Source organism: Saccopteryx leptura, chromosome 6 (genome assembly GCF_036850995.1).
Source record: "Saccopteryx leptura isolate mSacLep1 chromosome 6, mSacLep1_pri_phased_curated, whole genome shotgun sequence".
Taxonomy (NCBI): Eukaryota; Metazoa; Chordata; class Mammalia; order Chiroptera; family Emballonuridae; genus Saccopteryx; species Saccopteryx leptura.
This window is the reverse complement of record NC_089508.1, coordinates 177,741,024-177,768,323: the sequence shown is the minus strand read 5'-3', so window position 1 is coordinate 177,768,323 and position 27,300 is coordinate 177,741,024. Positions and strand designations below refer to the sequence as shown.

At 38.6% G+C, this 27,300-nt stretch overlaps 1 protein-coding gene across 2 annotated transcripts; it reads left to right on the top strand.

Annotated features, from left to right (window-relative positions):
- The first annotated feature begins 1,764 nt into the window (after positions 1 to 1,764).
- Positions 1,765 to 26,501, top strand: SOX30 (SRY-box transcription factor 30). Of its 2 annotated transcripts, XM_066343511.1 has the most exons (5): positions 1,765 to 2,793; positions 4,409 to 4,648; positions 6,021 to 6,200; positions 14,146 to 14,638; positions 26,120 to 26,501. In XM_066343511.1, exons 1-5 carry the CDS (start codon positions 1,794 to 1,796, stop codon positions 26,499 to 26,501), a joined length of 2,295 nt encoding a protein of 764 aa, XP_066199608.1. In that variant the 5' UTR covers positions 1,765 to 1,793. The 2 variants fall into 2 exon arrangements, with proteins under 2 accessions (XP_066199608.1, XP_066199609.1); XM_066343512.1 differs by lacking the exon at positions 14,146 to 14,638 and having other exon boundaries at positions 26,120 to 26,238.
- The last annotated feature ends 799 nt before the right edge of the window (positions 26,502 to 27,300 follow it).

Sequence of the window (27,300 nt, the reverse complement as noted above, 5' to 3'; positions counted from 1 at the left end):
TAGCTCAGTGGTAGAGCGTCGGCCTGGCGTGCAGGAGTCCCGGGTTCGGTTCCCGGCCAGGGCACACAGGAGAAGCGCCCATCTGCTTCTCCACCCCTACCCCTCTCCTTCCTCTCTGTCTCTTCCCCTCCCGCAGCCAAGGCTCCATTGGAGCAAAGTTTGCCGGGCGCTGAGGATGGCTCTGTGGCCTCTGCCTCAGGCACTAGAATGGCTCTGATTGCAGCAGAGCGACGCCCCAAGATGGGCAGAGCATCACCCCCTGGTGGGCATGCCTGGTGTACCCCGGTAGAGCGCATGCAGGAGTCTGACTGCCTCCCCATTTCCAACTTCGGAAAAATACAAAAAAAAAAAAAAAAAAAAAAAAAAAAAAAAATATATATATATATATATATATATATATATATATATATATATATATATATCATGTGTCAAGATAAATTTCTAGCCTTTAGTTAACACATCACTTAGAAATGTAGCAAATTTTAATACAAAATTTTTTTTCTTTTCCTTGGTGATATTTAATAATATATATTATTATGGTGACATACATATATTTATTTATTTATTTATTTATTTATTTATTTATTTTTTACAAATTGTGATAAGAGCTTTAAAAGAAATGGTAGTATGACTACCTAAAGGAGATTGCACCTGATTTTCAGAGTCAGAGCATAGTTCTCTGAGGAAGTGCCAGTTGAGCTCAGTTTGAAAGATAAGTTGGAGTTAAAGGAGGCCTAGCATTGGGAACATATCCAATGAGGCAGGAGAGAGAATGATGGTCCAGCCAGTGAGGCTGGATCCCACACACCCAGAGCTAGAATGGTAGCCAAGTAGCAGCACTAGAGCCAAAGGTATTTGGGATTTTATAGGCTTTGCCAAGTACTTAGACCTTTTATCAGGTGGCCAATGAGGAGCCCTGGAAAGATTTAGGAGAGTGGGGTGTGACAGAACTACATTTGTATCTTTATAAGATCCATGGCAGCTGGAGTGTAGGGGACAAGAGTGAAAATGAGGGAGACTATTCACAGGGCTACAGCAGTATCCAGGTGAAAGATGATGGGACCTTGGAACACAGCAATGGTGAGGAAAAGGAAAGATATGAGTGAATTTGAGATGTGCTGTGCAAGTCAGGCCCACAGGGCTGCTAACTCAAGTTTAACTAACACAATCGCACAAAGTGGAACACCCTTTCCGGCAATGGAATCAACTAAAGGGGTTATTGAGAAGTTGCAAAATTTCACCCGTGGCATTGATCCAAGACCCTTGTGATGCTCAGGAGTCTATCGTGTATCCTGGCGGTGCAAACAACTGCACGTACAAGGTTGGATTCCCCAGTCCGCGTAAGAGACTCACGTAACTTGATCCCTGGAGGTCAGTGGCACCGAAATACAGTTTCCTGGGCAACACCATTGTCCAGCGCAAAGAGCGGGGGAGGGGTAACTAAGGACAAAGTCATAAGAGAACTCCCGAAGAGAGGGAGAGTCAGAGAAAAATGGGGAAAATGGGCAGCACGTGCCGCAGCCGCGACCATCGCTAGTGATTCGAAGGACTCCGCACAAGGCGAGAGTGAAGGGAGGAGCTGGGGAGCGCGCCTGTGATTGGCCGACCGGGGGCACTGGGACGCTTGTGATTGGGCGAGGCCAAAACAGAGGGCTACTTTTTGAAGCGCGTAGGGTTCTGGGTAGCAAAGGCCTTGGAAGGTTCTTAACCGAAAGAAGGAGGGGGAGGTCGCCAACAAACGGCTGAGCTCACAATCCGGTCCCGGAGTAGGCCGGGGCGTTCCCCCTGTGCCCATGGAGAGAGCCAGGCCTGAGCCGCCGCCTCTGCCACGTCACCTGCGGCGGGCGACCCCGCCGCGTCCACTGCGCCCCGCTCCGCCCCAGTTGCAGGGCGAGGGCACATCCTTTCGGGCAGCGGCCAGGGAGGTCCCTCCGTCGCCCCCAGTCCCGTGCGCGGCCGCCATTGCGACCGTGGCCTCGCCGTACGGGGAGACACCGACAGCGGGCGTACCGCCCTCCGCACGGCGGCTGCTACAGGTGAAGCAGGAGCAGGTGTTGCTGCTGCCGCCAGGGCGACCACCTCAGGCCCTGGACGAAGACGCTTCGACTGCGCAGGCGCGGCTGCTGCAGCTGAGGCCGGAGCTCCTGGTGTTGCCGCCACCGCCCACACACGAGGGCGCCCCCTGCAGGCCCGACTTGCACCCGGTGCAGCCCCCGGCGCTGCAGGTCAAGGCCGAGAAGCAGGAGCTGGGGCACGGCTTGGAGACCTCGGTGGGGCCTCGGAAGGCCATCGAGGCGGGCCCGAGGGCCTCCAGGGCGGCCAAGGCGGAAGGCCTTGGATCGACCCTGGGGAGTCGCCGAGGAGACCCGAAGAAGGGCAAGCTGGAGGCAGAGGAGGGCATGAGAGACAGGGAGAAAGGAGGAGCAGGCGAAGGCCTGATGGCCATCAGAGGAGGAATGATCAAAACGGAGGAGCCAGGGAGCCTTCACGAGGACCGCATGCAGGACAGGGAGCCCGCGTCTAATGGGCTGGTCCATGGCAGCAAGGACGTCATCCTGGCTCAGCCGTCCGGCGCCTTTAGGCCACACCAGCAAGACCTCAGGATCCCTTTGACTCTCCACACCGTCTCCCCCGGGGCCCAGATCCAATTCCAGGGACCTCCACCTTCAGAGCTGATACGATTGACCAAGGTCCCCTTGACGCCAGTGCCTATTAAAATGCAGTCCTTACTGGAGCCTTCTGTAAAAATTGAAACCAAAGATGTCCCGCTCACGGTGCTTCCCTCAGATGCAGGTATTAGACGGCAGGGGAATCTGGTTTCCAGATTTCGTCTATGTTGCCCCATAGCTGACATGTGAGCAGTTCAAAAGTTAAAACTAGAAAAGTAAAATCATGGAACTGCTTCTTTTCAGGGCCAGGTGTGCACAGGTATCACTTCGGATTGACTTGTATATACATCGTAAAAGACACCAACACGTTCAAGATTACCAGTTTTTTAAAAAACTATTTTAAGGCCCAGTGAGGTTGAGATTTAGATATGACTAATTTTTACACACAAAAATAGAAATATTTTTGCTAGATAATACAAAGCCCTCAGTGTATATGCTACAGATAACATTTTAAAACACTGTAGAAGCTCAATATTTTTACGTGTATCAAAAAAAATGGAGTTTAATTTAAAAATAGTATTAAACAGGAAAGTTTTACTGAATTTCGAAGTTTTTTTTTTTAAATGAACAGTATTTTTCTAGGAGAAAACAGTACACGATTAAATGTAACATTTATGTATTGTAGAAGCTAAGGGCTTAGAGAATTTTGGAAAATGAAAATACTGTGAAATAAGCTAGAAAAATTGTTTTCAAAGCAAGACTATAGGTACAGTAGTAACAACTACAAGTAAATATTTCTATCCTTATTTCTATACATTATATTCAAATATATAGTTAGAAATTCTTATTTTAGGGATTAATTCAGATAAAACACTATGCCAATGAATGTCATGGGAAGTCATTCGTCTTGATATTTTCATTAACTTATATTTTTTGTTTTTGCTATTCTTTTTACTGATTCTTTTTCCTCACTCCATCCTCCTGCTTTTATCTACAGTAGTTTTTAAACTTTTTTGTTTTCTAAAGGAAAGAGAAAGCTGTCTTTATAGTATTTATTTCATCCTTTGTGCATTAAAAGAATTTGTATATTGAGCAATTCTAAAAGAAAGAGAAACATGTAAAAAGTTTATAGACAGTTGTTACCGATGAATTATGGAAGAGATGTGAATTTAGTCAACTTCTTTTATTGTGATTTCATCTGGATCTGTTACTCAAAAAGTCACTTTTATCATTTTTCTCCCAGGACATGGGACTGGTATTGATGACCTATCTAGGCAAGAGCTTCACCTTCATAATGAAATACAACTAATATAGTATTATAAATATTTTGATTCAGTAGGCACTACAGAGGGATGTAAATGAGTTTCTTTAAACTTTTTGGGAACACCTATGCAGTGTGAGGATTATAGTTATCAATCAGTCATAGTTCTTGTCCCCATTAATAGAATTTTTAATAGGCAATAAACTAAATGTCAATGGTTGTTAGAAGAATCGATAAAGCTCAAAGATATAATAGCCAGCACTTGACTGTCTTCAACATTATTCTACAGTATCTTCAACGATATTATTGTTTTGAGGAAAAGAAGAGTCATTCTAAACTATGGTTTAGAATGCTGAATTCAGGTGTAACGAGTTCTGGAACACTGGCAGTTCTTTGGCTATATTGAAGTGTATATTTTTTCCAGATATTTTAAAAATAAATATAAATATAAATGGAAATATGTATAAATGGAGGTGCGTTTTACTTTAAAACTGTGTGTGTGACATGTTAATTTAGTCTCTTAATTTTTGTCATGTAGGAATACCAGATACTCCCTTCAGTAAGGACAGAAATGGTCATGTGAAGCGACCTATGAATGCGTTCATGGTTTGGGCAAGGATCCACCGGCCAGCTCTAGCCAAAGCTAACCCAGCAGCCAACAATGCAGAAATCAGTGTTCAGCTCGGGTTAGAGTGGAACAAACTTAGTGAAGAACAAAAGAAACCTTATTACGATGAAGCGCAAAAGATTAAAGAAAAGCACAGAGAGGAATTTCCTGGTAATCAAATGAAATGAACAAAGCTTCTAATTTCTTTAAATTAATTTATTTAGGTAAAGATTAGGTTAGGCTGTGATTGAAAGAGAAAATATGTAATCCTTTTTTCTAATCAGATGTGTACAAGAAAGAACAATGGCTATTACACTAGTGATTGAATGGATTTTGGGCATTAGTTTCCTTAAACAGTACCAAGTGGAGGGAAATCTGGGCTTGTATTTGCTAACTAATGCAAACCAGGGAACCTGCAGTTTTACTGTGGTTTGGATGGAATATATAGATATAAACTTATGAAGGTAAAAGCTCTAGAGTGCTAGGCTATAATTTTGTAAACATACTAAAAAACAAAGTTTTAAAATTATAGCAATAGAAAAAAATGCAGTGCACACTTAAGGACAGTGAGAATGCAGAGATTAACACCATATTCTATTTTAATATTAAATAGTTATCAGAACATAGTCCTGCCTTCTGATTGATAGATTTATCTTCTCCACGATATAGTTTGAAATGAAATCTGATTTCCTCCTCAGCAGTAAAGACATTAAGATTAAACTTGGATAGATATAGAGTGGTAGCACCCAACATGACTGTGCATGGTAATAAAAGAATTATTTTTTTCTGAAGTTGTGAGCAAAAGGTTCCTTGTAGGGGTAGTGAGGTCAGAGGCAGTGATTATAGGGAACCAAAGATTCCCCTTGTTATACCATGGCTATAACTGCCATACTCCACTCCTCTGACTTGGGAAGGAAATTAGGCTGTTTGTGGACTTGCAGACTATCAAGGTTAGATGAGTGATTCTTCCTAGACTGGACATAAAAATAGTGATTGCTCATTGTAACCATTTCAGTGTAAGATACAGACATTTGTATCTTATAGAAAGTAAGGAAACCGGAGGAAATGAATACTGTCTTACTGGGGCATTGTTTCATAGATAGAGGAAAAGCTTTGAGATTTAAACTCAGTGCCTTTAATATTGATTCCGCTACTGAGTCAGTGTGTCTTTGGATAAAAGACATTTGATTTTGCCCTTCCTTTGAATAATGGATTTCAACATTGGCCACTAGTTGGAAGCTGCATGGATATACATGCTAAAAGGCACAGAAATAATATCATAGAATTGGAAATGCTACTTTAGACAAGAACTCGTTTCTTTTTAACTTAAAAAGTGTTATGGACTTTTAATACAGGGTGGAGCAAAAGTAGGCTTATAGTTGTGAGTATGCCAGTTTATTCTTGTATTATTATTTATTATTGTATTATTTTTCATATTAACAACTATAAACCTACTTTTGTACCACCCTATATGTAAAGAACCATTGAAAGGCTAAATAGGGCCTGTATGTTCAAATTAAAAATAGTTTATCTTCTTCTATAGGTTGGGTTTATCAGCCTCGGCCAGGGAAACGGAAACGCTTCCCTTTAAGTGTTTCCAGTGTATTTTCTGGTACCACACAGAATATCACCTCTACAAATTCTACAACAATTTATCCTTATCGCTCACCTACCTACTCTGTGGTCATCCCCAGCCTACAGAACACCATCATTCATCCAGTTGGTGAGTTGTGTTTTATTATAGATTATGAATTTTTAAAGACTTTATTTATTGATTCTAGAGAAAGGAAAGAGAGAGAATGGGAGAGAAGGAGCATGAAAAATCAACTCATAGTAGTTGTTTCTCATATGCACCTTGACCAGGCAAGCCCGGGGTTTCGAACCTGCAACTTCATTACAGGTCAGTGCTCTATCCACTGCACCACCCCAGGTCAGGCTGTAGATGATGAATTTTTAAATAGCTGTGTGAGAATTTTACTTCAGATTGAAAATTTGTTTCTGTTAGCTTAAAAATTTAGAAAAACAATATTAAGGGGGGAAAATAGAGAAAGTGAAAACATTAAATCGGAGAAAGAAAATTTTCAGTGGACATCAAAGAACTTGGTCTGCCAGAGTAGCAAATATACCATGTGTAAAACTTAAGACCTTTTAAGCAAATCAGGATGAGCCATACATTAGGCAGATAATGACTGGGGTAATTCCATAGGAAATAGGAGTATCTTTCTACGACTGGCATAAAACAATGTCTTGTTGATGGTGTACAAGACCCCCTGTCCTGGAATTTAGTAATGATGACTGATCTGTGAACACTCTTCTTTTGCTGCTCTAGAAAAGCAATGAAAGTAATCTATTTTCTACCAAATATTTGGTTCATTACATTGTCTTTCCTAAATTTCTCCTCTTTTATCAGTTCTTTACAACATATCTATCTGTTGCATTTAAGAACCCAAAGTTAAGAATCTAGTACCTTAACAACTTGTTATAGGGCTATCTATAACCTACTTTAACCACGTCTTAGGCAGAGTTTTATACATTCACTACCTAAAGCTACTTGCTCAGATCCTTCTGGTAATAAAGCCACCTCTAGATTGCTAAGAGATTTAGATATCTTGACAGTTGACTTATTAGAATCATGCATTTTCAGCTTTTTTTATATATGACATTTTAGCAATGATAGCCACAAAGCCACATACAGGATGTCTAGGTTGAAAAGAAAGATGCAGAAAGTGCTGTTCCTTTATCCCTGCCTTCCCCCAGCCCAGTCAGCCACCTTTACCCTCCACGACTGGCAGTATCTCCTCTAAGGCTGTATTTCAACTAGGCTTAATTATGCTTTTCTTCACTTTCCTTGTTTTCTCTGCTATGTTGTTTGATTTCTGCTTTCGTAATCTATGTTTCTTCTCTTAACCTCTTTTTCTAAGACCTCTACCTTTCATCTAATTTATTTACTGTTAAATGCTGTATGTTTTCCCAGGAAGATACCAGTATTCTTATTTGAGGCAGCTATTAGTTTTATACAATATACCATTGATCTTTGAATAACATGGGTCTGAACTGCATATGTCCACTTGTATGCAGATTTCTTTTCAATAAATACAGTGGGCCCTTCATATCAGCCGGTTTGCATGCACAGTTCAACCAACAGTAAATACTGTTGTAGATCCGTGGATATGGAGAGCCAGCTGTATGCATGGCTCTACCCCATTTTATATAAGGGGCTTGAGCATCCTCAGGTTTTGGTATCTGTGGGGGTCCTGGGACCAGTCTCCCTTGCATAACAAAGGTGGACTGTATTAGTTCTATGCAATTCTGAGCAAAGATATGGGATAGATAGAAACTGGAAGATCTTCTTCTAATGTTGGCACAGTTCTTGCACTCATGATGTCCTATTTAAGTATGACAGACAAAATTATAGGAAGCATTTCAGAGCCATGCACAACAGTAATTAAATCTAAGGTAAAATAATCTTTTGTTTGCTTTTTCTTCATAATATCCTTATTATTGGTGATACGTAGTGTCAGTAAAGATTCCTTTCTTGGATCTCAAATGATGAACGTGATCATTGTCTTGTGAGCATAATTTGGGAATTGTTTTCCCAGATATATATCTTAATAGTCAATGATGAAATTTCTGTTACTTTGCTGCCCAATTCTACAATTTTGAAATCTATTCCTTTAGTTTGTTCTCATCAGCCTGTCATTCTCTTACTTAGAGGAGTTGGTATCACTTGCATATTTGGAAAATTCACTGCATATTTTATATTCTAAGTCATTTATAAAACTTAAATGAGCCTGACCAGGCAGTGCTGCAGTGGATAGAGTGTCGGACTAGGATGCAGAGGACCCAGGTTTGAGACCCCGAGGTTGCCAGCTTGAGCGCAGGTTCATCTGGTTTGAGCAAAGCTCACCAGCTTGGACCCAAGGTCGCTGGCTCGAGCAAGGGGTTACTTGGTCTGCTTGAAGGCCCGCGGTCAAGGTACATATGAGAAAGCAATCAGTGAACAACTAAGGTGTCGCAATGAAAAACTAATAATTGATGCTTCTCATCTCTCTCCGTTCCTGTCTCTGTCCATATCTACCCCTCTCTCTGTCTCTGTTTTAAAAAAAAAAAAAAAACTTAAATGAAAAAATTATAGTACAAATCCCAAAGGGAATCATACTTTTAATCTTACCATCTGCAGATGTGAATTTTTATCCCTTCCCTTTTTTAAATTTTAACTAATTTTATTTTATATTCTAAATATAATGTCATGCTGATTTGTTTCTCAAACTTGTTTGCTTTATTCCCATGGAAGAAAGATATCAACTTAATGAGATATGAATTCTCTTTTACAGAGACAATTTGTTCTCTTTTTTTCTAGCTAGCTTTGTGCATTAAGATATTGTATTGAGCCCTGGCCGGTTGGCTCAGCGGTAGAGCGTCGGCCTGGAGTGCGGGGGACCCGGGTTCAATTCCCGGCCAGGACACATAGGAGAAGCGCCCATTTGCTTCTCCACCCCCACCCCCTCCTTCCTCTCTGTCTCTCTCTTCCCCTCCCGCAGCCAAGGCTCCATTGGAACAAAGATGGCCCAGGCGCTGGGGATGGCTCCTTGGCCTCTGCCCCAGGCGCTAGAGTGGCTCTGGTTGTGGCAGAGCGACGCCCCGGAGGGGCAGAGCATCGCCCCCTGGTGGGCAGAGCGGCGCCCCTGGTGGGCATGCCGGGTGGATCCCGGTCGGGCGCATGCGGGAGTCTGTCTGACTGTCTCTCCCCGTTTCCAGCTTCAGAAAAATACAAAAAAAAAAAAGATATTGTATTGATTTTACCTGATTTTCAGATATAGAAAATAGGCTTGCCAAGTCATAGTTCTCAAGGTTGCCATTTCCAAAAACTGGACTTTTAGCATTATCAAATGAAGTGACCCTCATTTTTTTATAAAGTTTTAATTTTAGTTATTCCTATCAGCTTTTTTCCTCCTAGCCAATATCTGTATTTCCAAAAATCTAATAACTCCAGAGTGGATTTTTGTTTTGGTCTTTTCTTCTTAAGATATTAAATTTAGCCTGACCAGGCGGTGGCACAGTGGATAGAGCATCGAACTGGGATGCAGAGGACCCAGGTTTGAGACCCCAAGGTTGCCAGTTTGAGCGCAGGTTCATCTGATTTGACCTTGGACCCAAGGTCGCTGGCTTGAGCAAGGGGTTACTCGGTCTGCTGAAGGCCCACGGTCAAGGCACATATGAGAAAACAATCAATGAACAACTAAGGTGTTGCAGCGAAAAACTGATGATTGATGCTTCTCATCTCTCTTTGTTCCTGTCTTTCTATCCCTCTCTCTAACTCTCTCTCTCTGTCTCTGTAAAAAAAAAATAAAGATACTAAATTTAAGTATGTTGTGATATAACTGCCTAATATTTCATACACAAAATATGTACAATTCATGTACTTTCTAGTAATCTATATCCATGATTTGGATTTCACTCAAGCTTATTTCATTTTGCTATGTATTCTGCGAAAGCTGTTTCTTTCCAATAAGCAACCATTTGTCCTGTACTGGCTCATCCCAGAGCATTTTATCTCATTAAGTCAATCTGTTTGAAATCCAGTAATATAATTAGTATTCTTCCGTGATTTGGTGAATGTTTCCACCTCAGCTATCTTCTTAGTCTATAGTAAACTCCAATGCCACATTTACATGCCGGCCTACCTGTCCCTCACTAGTATTAAGTGCCAATTGTGGGTCAAATTCTGTGCTGGGAACAAAATAGAAATGTTTTTACAATCTGTGCTGTCAGAGAGTTTACGGTAGTAGAAAGGATCGATACAAATACTACTAATTTCACGTTTCTTTGATAACTCTATAGCACTTACCTTGTCTGGTGTTATTTGTATGACCAATGCATTATGTTTACTCTCTCTCTCACATTTAATGCCACATCTCGAGCTCTTTTCTTTCTATTGTAGTTTCTGAATTTTCTTTAGATATCTTTCTTTTATCAAATGTCTTTGCTGCCAGTTATGCCAGCATTTTTATTTTATATTAAGTATTTAAATTTGTATTGAAGGCTTTGGAACTTTGGTATAAGCTATATTTATTTTATCTTGGCTTTTAAATGTCACTCTATACATATATATGAATTTTTTGATGAGACGTTTTTCTACATACTTCTCAAGCCTGAGATTGGTTTTCTTTATTCCATCTTAACTCAAGTGACATTTCTCACTCTTTGAATTCATACATTTTTCTAAATTTTTAGTTTAAAAAATGTTTACTACTATTTAACTTTTGTTGGGAGTAGACATATGGTACCATTTTGGTTTACCCACCTCTTCTTACTTAACCAAACAAACCTCCATCATTCTGATACTGTATCCAAAAACTCTGGTCCTTTCCCTTCTGTAAGTCCATTCCAGCAGAATGTATGTCCTTTAGAACACATTATATGGCTTGAAAAGTCCTTGAAAAGTGATGTAGCTCTTTATTTTAGGTTTTCTTGAGAGGGTAGGGAAGAAGGAATCACATGGTTCAATACATAGTAAGTCTTCTGGGGGTCCCTCATTTCCTTTGTCTCTCCCTAACTATTCTCCCCGATTCTCCATTCCCCATCTTTGTCGCTATATCTTTGTCTCTTACTCTGTTTATCTCTCTCCTCTCCTCTCCTCTCTCTACTTCTGTTTCTCTCTCCACAGCCACACTGTGGTCTTCCTCTCCTTCTTACTAACCTCCATACAGCTTTTTCTTGTGGAGAAATTTAATCTGTCCTTGGTTTCTGCCATTCTTCATTTGTTCCCTGGTCATCCCAGTCATGCAACAAGAGCCTGGTGTGCCCTTTGTCCACGCAGTACAGGCAATGGACTCTGCCTCTTTGGGAGTGGGTAGCAGGAGAGTTGCAAGAATTATTAAAAATTATTAATTTTTACTTTTTTCTTTTGTCCTTGTCGTACTGTACTCTAGATCTAAAATTCATCTCTGCCTCATGTAGTGATTAGATAAAGCTAGCTGTTTTAACGAGCACCAAAACATAATGGTTTAAACACAATTACGGTTTATTTTTTATCCATGTAAAGTCCAAAATGAGTATTTCTGGTTGGTAGATGGCTGTCTTCCAAGGTGTGGTTTATGGACTCAGGTTTCTTCTACTCTGATTCTGCCATCTTTAATATGTGGCATCCAAGGCCACTGTGCTAGTATACACGAACCTGCAGAAGGAAAAGATCACAGAGGATCATGAGTGAGAGCTTTTACTTATTTTTTTATTGATGTGCAACTGACATATGGCATTGTGTTTGTTTTAGGTGTACAGATGTGTGAGAGGTTTTTATGGGCCAGTCTCAAAGGTGGTGTACATCTACTTAGATTCCATTGGGTAGCACTTAGTCACATGGCCACTCCCAATTGCAAGGGAGGTGGGAAATGTAATCTAGTTTGCGCTAGAAGATGAGAAAACAAGTGACTGGCTAGTCTTTTTCATACGTTAGCTGCAGTTTGATACATTAGAGTTCTACCTTTTCCCCAAGTCTTTTCTGTTTACTGACAGGTGTATCAAAGATTACTAGATGTTGCAAACATTAACCTCCTCCTACTTAGCAACCTGAACTTAATTTTTTTTTGTTTTATCAACCTGAATTTTGACATTTAGAACATCTTCATTATACTTTCATATAACTATCTAATGTTTTACCGCAGACCAAAATAGAACCTATCACATGTTAGTTACTTAGTGAATATTTGTCAGGTTAAATGAATGCATGATTTCACACCCCATGTCTAATTGGTAGCTCTTCTGTTACAGAAATATCTTGGGTAGGAAAAACTTTTTTTTATCAGCTAGAAAATTTGTCCTTTCCTCCTTCAGTAACTGAGATAAAGGCAATGATCTCTACAGCTCCTACAATTATGTTTCTTTTGCCTAAAAAGACCATTGAACTTTACTGAGGACTAAGAGCTTCTTATAATGAGTAAGGCAGAAAGAAATCTGAATCAAAGGTAGCTTTCAGGAGCTGATGTCTTGAGTGCAGTGATAATTCAGTTAACACCACTTTCATGTCATCCTGGTTTCATAGTTGTTAAAAGAGGTTTAGATCTCCTTATACCACCAGATCGATGGTAGAAGTGCTGTCAACTACAGGCTTCCTTGCTAGTTCTTTCTTTCATCAAGCCATACCTGTCTAGCATAAACAGGTTCTGTGCTAGACAATGGGAATATAAACGGGAATAAAACAGGTTCTTCTCTCAAGCTCCTAGTTTCATGATTGTGGTTGAGGTGAGAGATCTGTAAGTAATAATAAAGATTTATAATATTTTCTAATAAGGAATAGATCTTATGAGGAATAGAGGGAACAAAGAAAGGCAGAATTACTTTAGTCTTGATTAATCAGGAAAAGTCTGACTAAGGCCTGTACCCATGTGACCTCATCAACTGAGAATAAGGACAACTTCATTTATGCCTTGGTCCTATGTGGCCTCTACATACTTCACTAGGTCATAGGCTATCTTGAGACAGATGGATATATCCCTTAATTTCCTACCTCCAGGTTCTAGTTGGGTGTTATATGCCTTGTCGGGAGAGAAGGAAGGAAGGAAAGTTCTTATCTGGACAAAACTGAGAGGTGATCCACATTGCTTTGAGCCTCTGACAAGACATTTCTGTTGAGTCTGTTCTTGGACTATACCTTCTATATTAGCAGAAACCTAACTGCATTAGAGTAAACTAGATCATGGCTCTATTGCTTTGGTTTTTCTATATATTTCTTTGGAAAAGATTAGTTAAGTTTAGGTTACGTGTGTCGTTTGGATAATTTATAGTCTTGCTTCTTTAGGAACTGAGAGTTCAAATACAGAGTTGTTTTACCTGTCTTTAAAAATTCTGCCATATCCGTCATGCCCTGCTGCAATAATATTCATTTCATATCTGTCACAAATAGACCTGTGGCATGTCCTGTTCTCGCTCGGGAATTTCCTTCTGTATTCACATTGAATGCATTAAAGTGAAACAATTTTATGAATTGTTTTTTTCAATTAAAAAATTAAATATTACTTATAATTTAGTTTAGTATACAAAAGTATACAAAATAAAAGGGACTCATGCCACTACACTGAAACCTCTATTAATATTAAAAATAGAATTAGTACATTTAGATAATAGAAAATTCAAACAGTACTGACAGGCATAAAATGAAAATCTAGCTTTTCCCTCTGGTCCACTGCCCTGCCTCCTCTCTCAGATGACCACTCCTTACAAGTGACCACTGTCAGTAGTTTCATATCATTCCTTTTAGAAACATTTATACATACAAACCAGCATTTTGTGTATTTGTCTTATATTCTATTGCTCAATAATTTTATTCATTTATTCATGAAAAAATTATTGAGCACCTCTTCAGGGTCAAGCAGAATTTAAAGCCCCAGAGATAACATCAGTGAACAAAACAGAAAAGGTCTCTCCTTTCATGGCACTTAGAATCTAGGTGACAAAGAGGAACCGAAAAATACAAAATGAGCAAACAAGATGACTTCTACTTGTTCAAAATACTATAAAGGAAATAAACAGAGTGGATGAATATAGTGATGCTGTTCGGTAAGGCGGTTACTGAGGGCTTCTGGTTGCACAGTTTATCAAATTCAACTGAAAAAACATAAACATGGAGTGACTCAATTAGTGCCTGACCTGTGCTATTCTTATTTCTGAAGGTGAAGCCCCACCTGCCGTCCAGCTGCCCACGCCTTCAGTCCAGCGCCTAAGCCCCATCACACTTTTTCAGCCCACCGTCTCCAATACTTCCCAGGTAGCCGTCCAAGCTCCAAGTCTGCCCCTCCGCCCGGCACTCCCACCTGAACACTTTGCTGGGGCCTCCCAAACAGACAGTCATCGGCTGCATTCTGGAGCCAATCACTCTATAAAGAGACCCACACCCGTCTCTCCGGAGAGCGCCAACAGGATTCCAACTAGTGCAAGTACTGCCCAGGCCAGATTTGCAACCTCGCCCATCCAGACTCCCAAGGAGTATTCCAGTGTTTCCACTTGTCCCAGAAGTGCTCCGATCCCTCAGGCTCCTCCTCTTCCACACTCGCATGTCTACCAGCCCTCTCCCCTGGGCCATCCAGCCACACTATTTGGGACGCCACCACGATTCTCCTTTCATCATCCTTACTTCCTACCTGGACCTCACTACTTCCCATCAAGGTAAATGAACGTTTGATTTCCTTTCACCTAAAGATACATACATCTTGCCTGACCTGTGGTGGTGCAGTGGATAGAGCATCGACCTGGGTCACTGAGGTCCTGGGTTCAAAACCCCAAGGTTACTGGCTTGAGCACAGGCTCATTCAGCTTGAGTTCAGGCTCACCAGCTGGAGCAAGGGATTGTCGGCTTGAGCATGGGATCATATTCATGGTCCCATGGTCACTGGCTTGAGCCCAAAGATTGCTAGCTTGAACCCAAGGTCGCTGGCTTGAGTCCAAGGTCGCTGGCTTGAGCAAGGGGTCACTGGCTCAGCTGGAGCTCCCCCAGTCAAGGCACATATGAGAAAGCAATCAATGAACAACTGAAGTGATACAACTATGAGTTGATGCTTCTTATCTCTCTCCCTTCCTGTCTGTCTGTCTGTCTCTTTCTATCTCTCTCAAAATCAATGAAATAAAATAAAAATAAATGGGTAAAAAAAATACATACATTTAATGAATTTTTACCTCTGAAGACATCTCTCTCTCTCTCTCTCTCTCTCTTTTTTTTACTATAAAAGGGACTTCCTCAATTCTGCTTGGAATCTTATTTAAATTAGAGGTCAACCAGGGGCCAAGCAGTTAACATAAGTACATGAAGGGGCTAGATGAAGACTGGGGGAGCCAGAGAGAGCACTCACCCCATCTGACGGGCCAGCTGCTTTCAGTTCCAGCCAACTATTGCTACACGAAGTATGAGCTCCCATGTTGTCGGATCTGATTTTTCACAAGAAATTGGTTACAAGGGACCTTAAGATCATTTAGTCAACCCCCCTTATTGTATAAAGCTATGATTCTCAAACTTTTAATTGCATATGAATCACATGTGATCTTGTTAAAAAGCAGATTCTGACTCAGTAGGTGGATAATAGTGTCTTTTGCTAGGGTATAGTAGGCCTGAGATTCCTCGTTAAAAAAATTTTTTTTAATTTATTGATTGATTTTAGAGAGAGAGGAAGGGCAAGAGAGATAGAGAAACACCAATTTGTTATTCCACATATCTATGCACTCAACTCATTGGTTGACTCTTGTATGTGCTCTGACCGGGAATCAAACCTATAACGTGGCATATCAGGACAATGCTTTAACCATCTGAGCTACCTGGCCAGCATGATGTTCTGCATTTCTTTTTTTTTGTTAAACCTACTTTTTCCCAACCCTGTATTTAAAACTATTAGATATTGAAAATACAAGGGAAACTAGATCAAAATGTTGCCTGAATAATCAACCTATAAACGTTTCATGTATTCTTGAGAGAAAATACCATATATGCTATAAATACTATATATACTCTAGAGACTTGGGTTGTATATTAGTGTGCCGGAGCTGCTGTAACACAATCACAGGCTGGTGGCTTAAACAGCAGAAGTTTATTTTCTCACAGTTTTGGAGTCTAGAAGTCCAAGATCAGGTGTTGTCAGGCTTGGTTTCTTCTTACCTTGGCTCGCAGATTATTGCCATCTCCCTGCATCCTTACATGGTCTTCTTTCTATACCTATCTGTACCCATATTTCCTCTTTTTTTTTAATTTAGAAATTAAATTTAATGGGGTAACATTGATCAATAAGAGTACATAGGTTTTAGGTGAACATCTCTATAGCATTTGAACTGTTGACTGTGTTGTGTGCCCATCACCATGTATTTGTCCCTCTTTATTTCCTCCCCACACTCGCCCTGGTAACCACTTCACTTTTATCTATGTATGATACTTTGCATTTCTGATGAGCTCCCAGGTGATGCCAATTCTGCTGGTTTGTGGACCGTACTTTGAATAGCAAGAGTATATAGGAGAGCACTTGATCTGAATTTAGATGACTTGTCCAAAGTTATACTCCCTCCCAGCTCCCTTTTTTTTTTTTTTTTTTCTTTTTTCATTTTTCTGAAGCTGGAAACAGGGAGAGACAGTCAGACAGACTCCCGCATGCGCCCGACCGGGATCCACCCGGCACGCCCACCAGGGGCAACGCTCTGCCCACCAGGGGGCGATGCTCTGCCCATCCTGGGCGTCGCCATATTGCGACCAGAGCCACTCTAGCGCCTGAGGCAGAGGCCACAGAGCCATCCCCAGCGCCCGGGCCATCTTTGCTCCAATGGAGCCTTGGCTGCGGGAGGGGAAGAGAGAGACAGAGAGGAAAGCGCGGCGGAGGGGTGGAGAAGCAAATGGGTGCTTCTCCTGTGTGCCCTGGCCGGGAATCGAACCCGGGTCCTCCGCACGCTAGGCCGACGCTCCAGCTCCCTTTTTAACCAAAAAAAAGTCGCATATAAATTACCAGCCAAGGAGTCTATTATCATCGGGAAGTATCTAGGGGAAACAAATTTGTCACTTTTCATTTTGGAGTGATAGAATTTAACTCCCTTATAAACATTCTAATAAAATGGTATTAACCTTTACTTTGTAGTTGCTATTAAGTGTATAGACAGAGATAGTTTCTGTTGAGATTGGAGTGTTATGTTTCTAACACCAGTCTTCTATTTTTACTTATAAAACTACTCTCTACTTAAGTATACCAGTACCTCAAGGAAAGAACTTTTGAGTTATATATAATGTTGCTTTAGTTCATAATGGGATTGCTTATTTTCAAGTCCTTACTTAGCCCAGGACTGGAAGGAGGTATAACTAAGAGGTCAGATTGGGAGAAAGTGTAAATGCTTCCAGATTTGCTCTTCTTTCTCAAGATTTCTCTGGCTCTCTGGGGTTCTTTGTGATTCCATACAAATTTTAAGATGGTTTCTTCTACATATTTCTCTCAAAAAATGCCATTGGGACTTTGTTAATCATTGCATTGAACCTGTAAATTGCTTTGGTAGTGTGGACATTTTAACAATATATTTTCTCCAATCTATTAACATGGAATATTTTTCCATTTACTTGTGTTTCTTCCATTTCTTTCATTAGTGTCTTACAGTCTTCATTGTATAGGTCTTTCACTTTGGTTAAATTTATTCTTAGGTGTTTTATATTGTTTGATACAATTGTAAATGGAATTGTTTTCTTAATTTTTTGGATAGTCTGTTTTAGTGTATAGAACACAGCTGGGTTTTATATTTGATTTTGTATCTTGCAAATTTATTAAATTCATTGTTAGTTCTAACAGTGTTTTGGTAGAGTCTTTAGAATTTTCTATACATAAAATGTCATCTACTAATAGAAAGTTTTACTTCTTCCTTTCTAGTTTGGATATCTTTTCTTTTACTTGCCTAATTTCTCTTGCTAATACTTCTAATACTATGGCAAATAAAAGTGGCAAAAGTAGGTATCCTTGTCTTATTCCAGCTTTTCAATGTTATCTGTGAACATTTACTTTTCAATAGTGGATAGAAAACCATTCATCCAAAAATGAATGAAGATCAGTAAAAAAATAGAAGATGGTACAATGCTATAAACCAACTAGATTTATATATATATATATATATATAATATTCCATCCAACAACAAAATATAGATTCTTCTCAAGTGCATATATTCTGTAGGATACACCACACAATAAGTCTCAAAAATTTTTAAAGATTGAAATCATACAAAGTTTCTTTGCTAATTATAATGGGATGAGACTAGTAATCAGTAACAGAAAGAAAACTGAAAAATTCACAAATATATGGAACTTAAATAACCAATGGTCAAATAAGACACCACAAAGAAAATTAGAAAATGAAAATGAAAATACAACATATAAAAACTTAAGGGATTTTATAGTGAAAGCAATGCTAATGAGAAGTTTATGGCTGCAATGACCTATATTTAAAAAGAAAGTTCTCAAATCAACAACCTAACTTAACACCTTAAGGAACTGAAAGAAGAACAAAGAAAACCCAAAGCTAGCAGAAGGAAAGAAATGATTAGCGATAAATGAAATAAAGGATAAAAAAACAATAGAGAAATAGCAAAAAGTCAACAAAAGTTGGTTTTTTGAAACCAACAAGATCAACAATATTGACAATATCTTTAGCTAGACTAGGAAAAAAGGAAAGAAGACATAAATTATGAAAATCAGATATGAATTTGGTTACATTACTTTTGACCTTACAGAAATAAAAATGATTATAGAAGAAAACTATGAGTAATCATACACCAACAAGTTAGGTAACCTAGATGAAATGGACAAATACATAAATTACCAAAACTGACTTAAGAAGAAACAAAAAATCTGGACAGACCTGTATCAAGAGATTAAAGTAATAATAAAAAACAACTTCTCAACAGAGAAAAGTCCTGGACTAGATAGTTACACTGGTGAATTGTACCAAACATTTAAAGAGGAATTGACATCATTCTTCTCAAACTCTTAACAAGTGTAAGAGAGAACACTTCTAAGGCCAACATTACTGTTACCAAAGCAAAAAGATATCAAGAAAGAAAACTACAGACCAATATATCTTATGAATATAGATTAAAATATATTCAGCAAAATATTAACACCCTGAATCTAGCAGTATAGTGAAAGGATTAAAAATCAAGAACAAGTGGGATTTACTTCAGGAAAGTATGTGTGGTTCTACATCTGAAAATCAGCATAATAGATTTCATTAATAGAATGAAGGGATAAAACCACCTGATCATTTCAATTGATGCAGAAAAAAACATCTGATAAAATCCAACACCTTTTCATAATAAAAAAAACAATTCCTGATTTCAAACTTATTCAGCAAACTAGAAATAGAAAGGAACTTCCTCAACATGATAAAGGATATTTATCAAAAAGCCCACACTTAAATCATACTCAGTGATGAAGGAGCAAAGCTTCTCTCCCTTGGATTGAGAACAAGACAAGGATAACCACTTGTATATTCATATACTAGCAACAAGAAAAACATTTGAAGGATATTAAGAAAACAATTTTATTTGCAATAGCACCAAATAGAATAAAATACTTAGGAATAAATCTAACCAAGGAAGTGAAAGACTTGTAAACTGAAAACTACAAAACATTGCTGAATGAAATTAAAGAAAACCTAAATAAATGGAAAAGTGTCCACATTCATGCATTGGAAGACTTGCTATTGTTACTTACAATGGCAATACTTCCCAAAGAGATTTGTAGAATCAATGCACTCTATCTTAAAATCCCAATGGCTTTTTGGAAGAAATGGAAAAGTTGATCCTAAAATGCATATGGAATTGTAAGTGACCCACAGTAGTTAAAACAATCTTGAAAAAGGAGAATAAAACTGAAGGACTCACAATTTCTGATTTCAAACTTACTACAAAACTATAGTATCAAATAATGTGATATCAAGAGAATGGATAATATCTGTTATCCAAATATAGTTATATATTTGGACTGTTATCCAAAATATACAAGGAACTCTTAAAACAATCAGATTAAAAATGGACAAAAGACCAGAATGGATACCTCCCCAAAGAAAATATACAAATGGAAATCAAGCATATGAAAAGATGCTCCATATCATGTATCATTAGAGAACTGCAAATTTATTTTTAAAATTTTTATTGATTTTAGAGAAAGAGAAGGGGAACAAGAGAGAGAGAGAGATAAACATCAATTTGTTGTTCCACTTACTTATGCATTCATTGGTTGATTCTTGCATGTGCCCTGACCAGGGATTGAATTGCAACCTTGTATCAGGACAATGCTCCAACTGACTGAGCAATCCAGCCAGGGCAGAATTGTAAATTTAAACAACAATGAGATATTACTACACCTAAATCAAAATTGCCAATATTCAAAACACTGACAATACTTAAATGTTGATGAGGATGTGGAACAAAGGAATTCCCAATGGTATGACCACTTTGAAAGATAGTTTGTTGGTTTTTTACAAAATTAAAAATAATCTTACATATGATCCAGCAATTACACTTCTTGGTATTTATCCAAATAAATTGGAAACTTATGTTACCCCCAAACCTGCGTATGTTTATAGCAGCTTTATTCATAAAGTAAGTAGATAAGCTGTGAACATCTAAACAATGGACAATTATTCATTGCTAAAAAAAAATGATCAAGCCATGAAAAGACATGGAGGAAGCTTACATGCATATTACTAAGAGAAGCCATGAATAATTTTTTTGCCTTTATTTACCATTTTTTATACAAGTTTTCATATGCAAAGCAGATAGAATAATCTCCATGTACCCATCACCCAGCTTCAACAGTTGTCAACATTTTAGCTATTCTTCAATTATTTATTTCCCCTATCTTTGGGGGTAAAGTGTCTTAAGTATATTAAAGTGAATTACAGATGTTATATAATTTCACCTGTACATACATCAGTATGTGTATTTACTAGTTAAGGACTTGAAAAAATGACCTCCTACTATTTTTGTACCTAAAAAATTAATAATTCCTTATTTTTTAGTTTGCCCCTTTGTCTTCTCACAACTGGTTTGTTGAAAACAAGATCCAAGCAAGGAATACACATTAGTTGTGATTGTCTCTTAAGCCTCTTTTATGCTACAATAGTATTTACCTTTTTAAAAAATACCATATATTTATTAAAAAAACAAGAAATTATTCACATCCTGGATTTGGATTATTATATCCTTGGAAATTGTTTAACATGTTTATCAGCCATTTTTCCTATAAAGATAGATCTTGTAACTGTATTAGCTTCAGGTTCATTTTTTTCTTTTGCAATGATACCTTATAGGCTGTGCTTTGTATTTTGTATTGTATCACATCAAGAGGTACATTAAAATCTTTTTTTTTTTTTTTGTATTTTTCTGAAGCTGGAAATGGGAAGAGACAGTCAAACTCCCGCATGCGCCCGACTGGGATCCACCCGGCACGCCCACCAGGGGCGACGCTCTGCCCACCAGGGGGCGATGCTCTGCTCCTCCGGGGCTTCGCTCTGCCGCGACCAGAGCCACTCTAGCGCCTGGGGCAGAGGCCAAGGAGCCATCCCCAGCGCCCAGGCCATCTTTGCTCCAATGGAGCCTTGGCTGCGGGAGGAGAAGAGAGAGACAGAGAGGAAGGAGGGGGGGGGTGGAGAAGCAAATGGGCGCTTCTTCTATGTGCCCTGGCCGGGAATCGAACCCGGGTCCCCCGCACGCCAGGCCGACGCTGTACCGCTGAGCCAACTGGCCAGGGCCCACTAAAATCTTTTTTATTAGTGATGTTCAAATGATCTGTAGGTTGAGGTATTATCAATCTGATCATAAGTTTCCCCAACTAAAGCAGTGCTTCTCACTTCTCTTCTGTACAGTAGTATCACGTGACGATCTCAGATCAAAAAGAATCTTTGAGGAATAGAACCTGGGCAGCAAAGTTTCCTCATATAGTTTTCATGGTCACCTGAGGTTGAGAAATACCAGTGTTTATTTTAGTAGCTATGATGATTGTTACCTAGTCCCATGAGATTGCAAAATGGTGATTTTCTGATTTGATATTCCTTCCTTCATTAGCTGAAATTCTTTCATGAAGAAAAACTTTCCCTCATCAACCATTTGATTACTCTGAAATATAGAAAGGCAGGATAAACTCTTGATTCTTTCCACATATCAATGAATCTTGTTTTGTTTGGGGAATGTCATTATGAACAACTGGATTTTCATCGATTTGGTATGTTTTAATACCTTGCAGTCATTACTTATTGTATCTTTTGATGCTCAAAATTTCCCCTTTTTATCAGTGGCTACAGCTTCGCTCCTGTGTCTTTCATCTTTGATTTGATAGCTTCTTTGCTCTCTGGCATAACATGCCCCAGACTCATCGTGTACCTTATTTATAACAGATATGGAATATGCCATTTTAACCTAGATACCCAAGTTTCTTTCACTGAAAGTGATATTTAGAAATATAAATTTAGGCAAGAGGGATGCTTATTGCTAACTGAATTAATAGGGAATCTAGGCCTTTTCAGAGAGAATACGTGTTTTTGTGAGAAATTTTGAGTTTATATTAATATTTCCCAAATAAATGTAATATTGTATAGTTTCAAATAAAGTGCTTTGATTTTATGTGCCTAGTATCTTTTCCCCCTAAAAATCTTGACCCCTGATGATAATAACATTAATACTTGTTTGCTTTATCCTACCAAACATATTTCTTTCTGATATACATACACACATACACATGAAGAGAGTATAATTTCAAAATAATATCAATAGTATCAAAGCAGTGATATCACATGAAAATTACTGAATGCATTCTAAGAAACATTTGTGATTCTTTTTCTTCATAGGTTATATCTTATAGGAAGGTACAATAAAAATATCAGACTTAAATTATATTGAAATATTTTTTCTCTGTATATTGAAGGCACCTATAATTTGATATAAACTTGGGTTTATTTGCTTTCAGGTTTTAGAGATTACTTTTTTAAAATTAAATTTGTTTAAAATTATGAAAAATATTTATATGGTTTCAAAGTCAGAATTTTTAGATTTGCCTTTTAAACCATAATACAAGGTACATTTTGAGACGTATAGCTTCCCTTCCTGTCTCCTTTCCTCTTCTTTCTCTCTCCTTCTATAAGTAACCATTTACATTAGATTTTGTTTTACCTTTACATTCTTTCTTATTTTGAAATAAAAGCAAAATGTATATGTATGTGTGTATTTACCAATACATTATTAAATGTAACTTCTTATAAGACTACCTTTCAGTATAATCATACATAGAAAGTGTTTCTAGTTCCAAAGAACTCAATATATATCTTCTCCCAAATTCCTTATGGCAGACCTTTTAAGTTGGCAGAACAGGCAATATTATCTCTGTTTTATGTAAGGAGGGCCTAAGGTTTGGATAATTTAAGATTACCATGTTTGTAAGCGATACAGCTAGAACTAGTGCCCATGTGCCATGATGGTTAGGAGAACAAGTTCTGGTGTCCAACTGCCTGATTCTGTTCTACTACTTACTAATTATATGACTTTGAGTAAGTTGCTTAATCTCATTAAGGCTCTGTTTCCTCATCTGTAAAGTGGAGATATTATAGTATCTATCACATAGAGTGAGTGGTTCTAAGGAATATTTAAGATAACATATATACTCCTTGATCACTGCCCAGAAAACAGTAAATACTTATTACATGCTCGCTAATATTATTATTCTGATAATTCTAGTTGATGCCTTTGCCACTACCCCATGATGCTTCTACAGTTAATCACTTGCATCCATATAACCATCTAGGATCACCTTCGTCTTAAATGATTTTTTTGTTTGTTTTTGTTCTCTGAATATATAACACTGACTTTTATTTAACACACCAATACAACCATGTAATGTTTACATTTTAGACTTTAGCACATGCCTGGTATATTCCTAGATTTTAGACTTTTTAAATTTATTTTTATTTATTTATTTATTTTAATATTTTATTTATTTTTATTTATTGATTTTTAGAGAGAGGGGATAGAGAGAAAGAGAGAGAGAGAGAGAGAGAGAGAAGTGGGAGGAGCAGGAAGCATCAACTCCCATATGTGTCTTGACCAGGCAAGCCCAGGGTTTTGAACCGGCAACCTCAGTGTTCCAGGTCGACGCTTTATCCCACTGCGCCACCACAGGTCAGGCCTTTTAAAATTGATGCTTCTTTTTTATAGATATATTTTTTTAATTTTATTTATTCATTTTTAGAGAGGAGAGAGAGAGGGAGAGAAACAGAGAGAGAGAAGGGGGAAGGAGCTGGAAGCATCAACTCCCATATGTGCCTTGACCAGGCAAGCCCAGGGTTTCGAACCAGCGACTTCTGCATTTCCAGGTCAATGCTTTAGACCTTTTTAAACAAAATTTCCACCAAGCCTTACATTAGTATCTTGCCTGCATTCAATCCAGATAAAAGGATGGTTGAATTGTTTCTAGCTGATGTGACTGCTTGGTGGAGGAGGTAGCTCCGAGCACTCCCTTGAAGGATCTGTGGGATTCAATGGATGGCGAGACCTGGAGGTAGAATGTTTACCCGAGCAAAGTCCTAGTCGCTGGAAGCACAGTTGTTCAGGACACAACTATTAAATTAAAAATGTCCAAATGAGGGTGTGGTAGTAGGAATGGAAACCTGAAACATTTTAGAAGCATTGCTTGATATTTGTAATATTTAACATAAGCAAGGTCCCTAGCACTTGGAGATTTGGGTGTGAGACACCAAACCACTGAATATAACCATATTTTCAAAGAGTTTGAGATGATAGTTTAGTATGCTGATCATACCTATGTGTTTAAAGGGAAGGAAACAAAGTTGACTTTTATTTTAATGTGGGAGCATGAAACACCACCCATCTTGTTTTGCTAATGAAAGTGATCATTATGTTGACCTTATCTGTCACTAGATGGAGACGATGAGCCCAGGAAAGTCTTGGACTTTCTTGTATACCTCTTCTATGATTCTTATTCTATGCCTTTGAAAGAGAAGATAAATACTTTAAAGTAAAAATTTTTTTGAGGAATGGATTTGAATGGCAGAAATTTTAAATTTGAATTTTTAAGAGAATCATCAGTTTGTCTTTTAAAAATCATCAAAATAATCTTTTCAATTCTTCACATTTCTGACCTCCAAAAAATTTTTTGGGGAAAAAAAATCTTTAAAACCACAGATTAATATCAGTTTTAGGCCCTGGCCGGTTGGCTCAGTGGTAGAGCGTCGGCCTGCCGTGCGGAAGTCCTGGGTTTGATTCCTGGCCAGGGCACACAGGAGAGGCACCCATCTGCTTCTCCACCCCTTCCCCTCTCCTTCCTCTCTGTCTCTCTCTTCCCCTCCCGCAGCTGAGGCTCCATTGGAGCAAAGATGGCCCGGGCGCTGGGGATGGCTCCTTGGCTCCCAGGCGCTAGAGTGGCTCTGGTCGCAACAGAGCGACGCCCCGGATGGGCAGAGCATCGCCCCCTGGTGGACGTGCTGGGTGGATCCCGGTTGGGCGCATGCGGGAGTCTGTCTGACTGCCTCCCCGTTTCCAGCTTCAGAAAAATACAAAAAATATATATATATATATATAATATATATATATATATCAGTTTTAAATATTTCTTGTATTAATGGTTCTTAATAGACTTTATTATTGAATGTCAATTAAAAATTAAGTTCTTATCCTCTGTTTCAAGGCTTGCCCAAGAGCTCTTGATTTCAACTCAATTATACATTTTTCCTTCATAAGCTTTGTTTCAGATATTCATAAGAACAATTGTTGCAGTGCTTGCTGTCAGTTTTAAAACAGCACGATGTATGCTTGCATTTCCAAAACCTGGTGTAAGGCATCACAAGAGAAAGGCCCTGGTAGGCAATTCCTTTAAATCAAGGCTGTCAAAAAAAAGCCAAAGACTGATAATAGATAATCACCTAGTATGACAGTCACAGCTTACTTTACCATATATTTTATGTTAGGGCTAAGCAGTAGTGAAAGAGCAAATGAACACACGGAGCAGTAGCAGCAAGTTACCTGGGGAACTCTCCAAGGCCCAAAGAGGATGCAGTTAAACCTGATCAGTTAGTCTGTATGCAAGACAACACATAGGCAAGTTATGATCTAATTCCTTTTTTGTCTTTTTGCTACAGCACGTGCCCTTATAGTCGGCCTCCCTTTGGCTATGGAAATTTTCCAAGTTCAATGCCAGAGTGCCTTGGTTATTATGAAGACAGGTACCAAAAACATGAAGCTATGTTTTCAGCTTTAAATAGAGACTATCCTTTCAGAGACTACCCAGATGAGCGCTCCCAGAGTGAAGATTCTCGGAGCTGTGAGAGCATGGACGGGACCTCTTACTATAACAGTCACGGCCACAGGGGGGAAGAGTACCTCAACCCCGCGCCCCAGCTGGACATCGGGGTCTTGGAGAACGTCCTAACAGCCCCTACAGCAGCTCCCTCTGGCATCCAGCAAGTCAATGTCACTGACAGCGATGAGGAGGAAGAAGAAAAAGTGCTCAGGAACTTATAATTTTAAAACAAATATGCACAGAAAATAAACATTTTTTTAAAATATATTCTGGGTCACTTGGTATGAGAAAAAAAAAGCCTAGAATGCTTTGCTGAGTTTTCAGCCATGTCTTGAAGAGTCAAACCAAACACAATTTATGCCTTCCTAAAGTTTTTATTAGTGAAACCGGAGTCCTGATGTTTCATCGTAGGAATATTTAAGATATGAAGTAGTTTATTTTTATGGCGGAAATTTGCATCAACATATATTATCATCACTTTTTCTTGGAACATGCAAAGTACCAAATCCTCACAAATACATGTGAGAGATAAGGGAGTATGTATCTGGCATGACAAGTGTGATTTGCATTTTATTTCAGGATATATTTATTTATTATTCTTATATGATTTTTGTTTGGTCTTTATGTAATAATATGAATGTCAATTTTTATGTAACATTTAAAAATATGTTGATAACTTTTAATAGTGAATTGGAACTCGTTTGCTAAATTTAATTTATGCTGATAACTAATTATAAATTACAAATGTGTTTTGATGTCACCTGGGTAATTCCTTCAGCTAAATTATCCATTTTTGTTTCTAAACATATTCATCATCTTTTTTGGATATCTTTTTTTATTTGGTATTCAGTGTTCTACTTTTGTTGTAATTAAATAAACATAGATAAAATTGTTCTTGTTGGATGTTTTGTGTTTGGGGGGATAAAAATAAGCAAAATAAGTACTCTTCAAATGAGGACAATTTCTGTACCACATACAGATATTTATTTTTACTTGATAGCTTCAGAATTACAGGTTCTG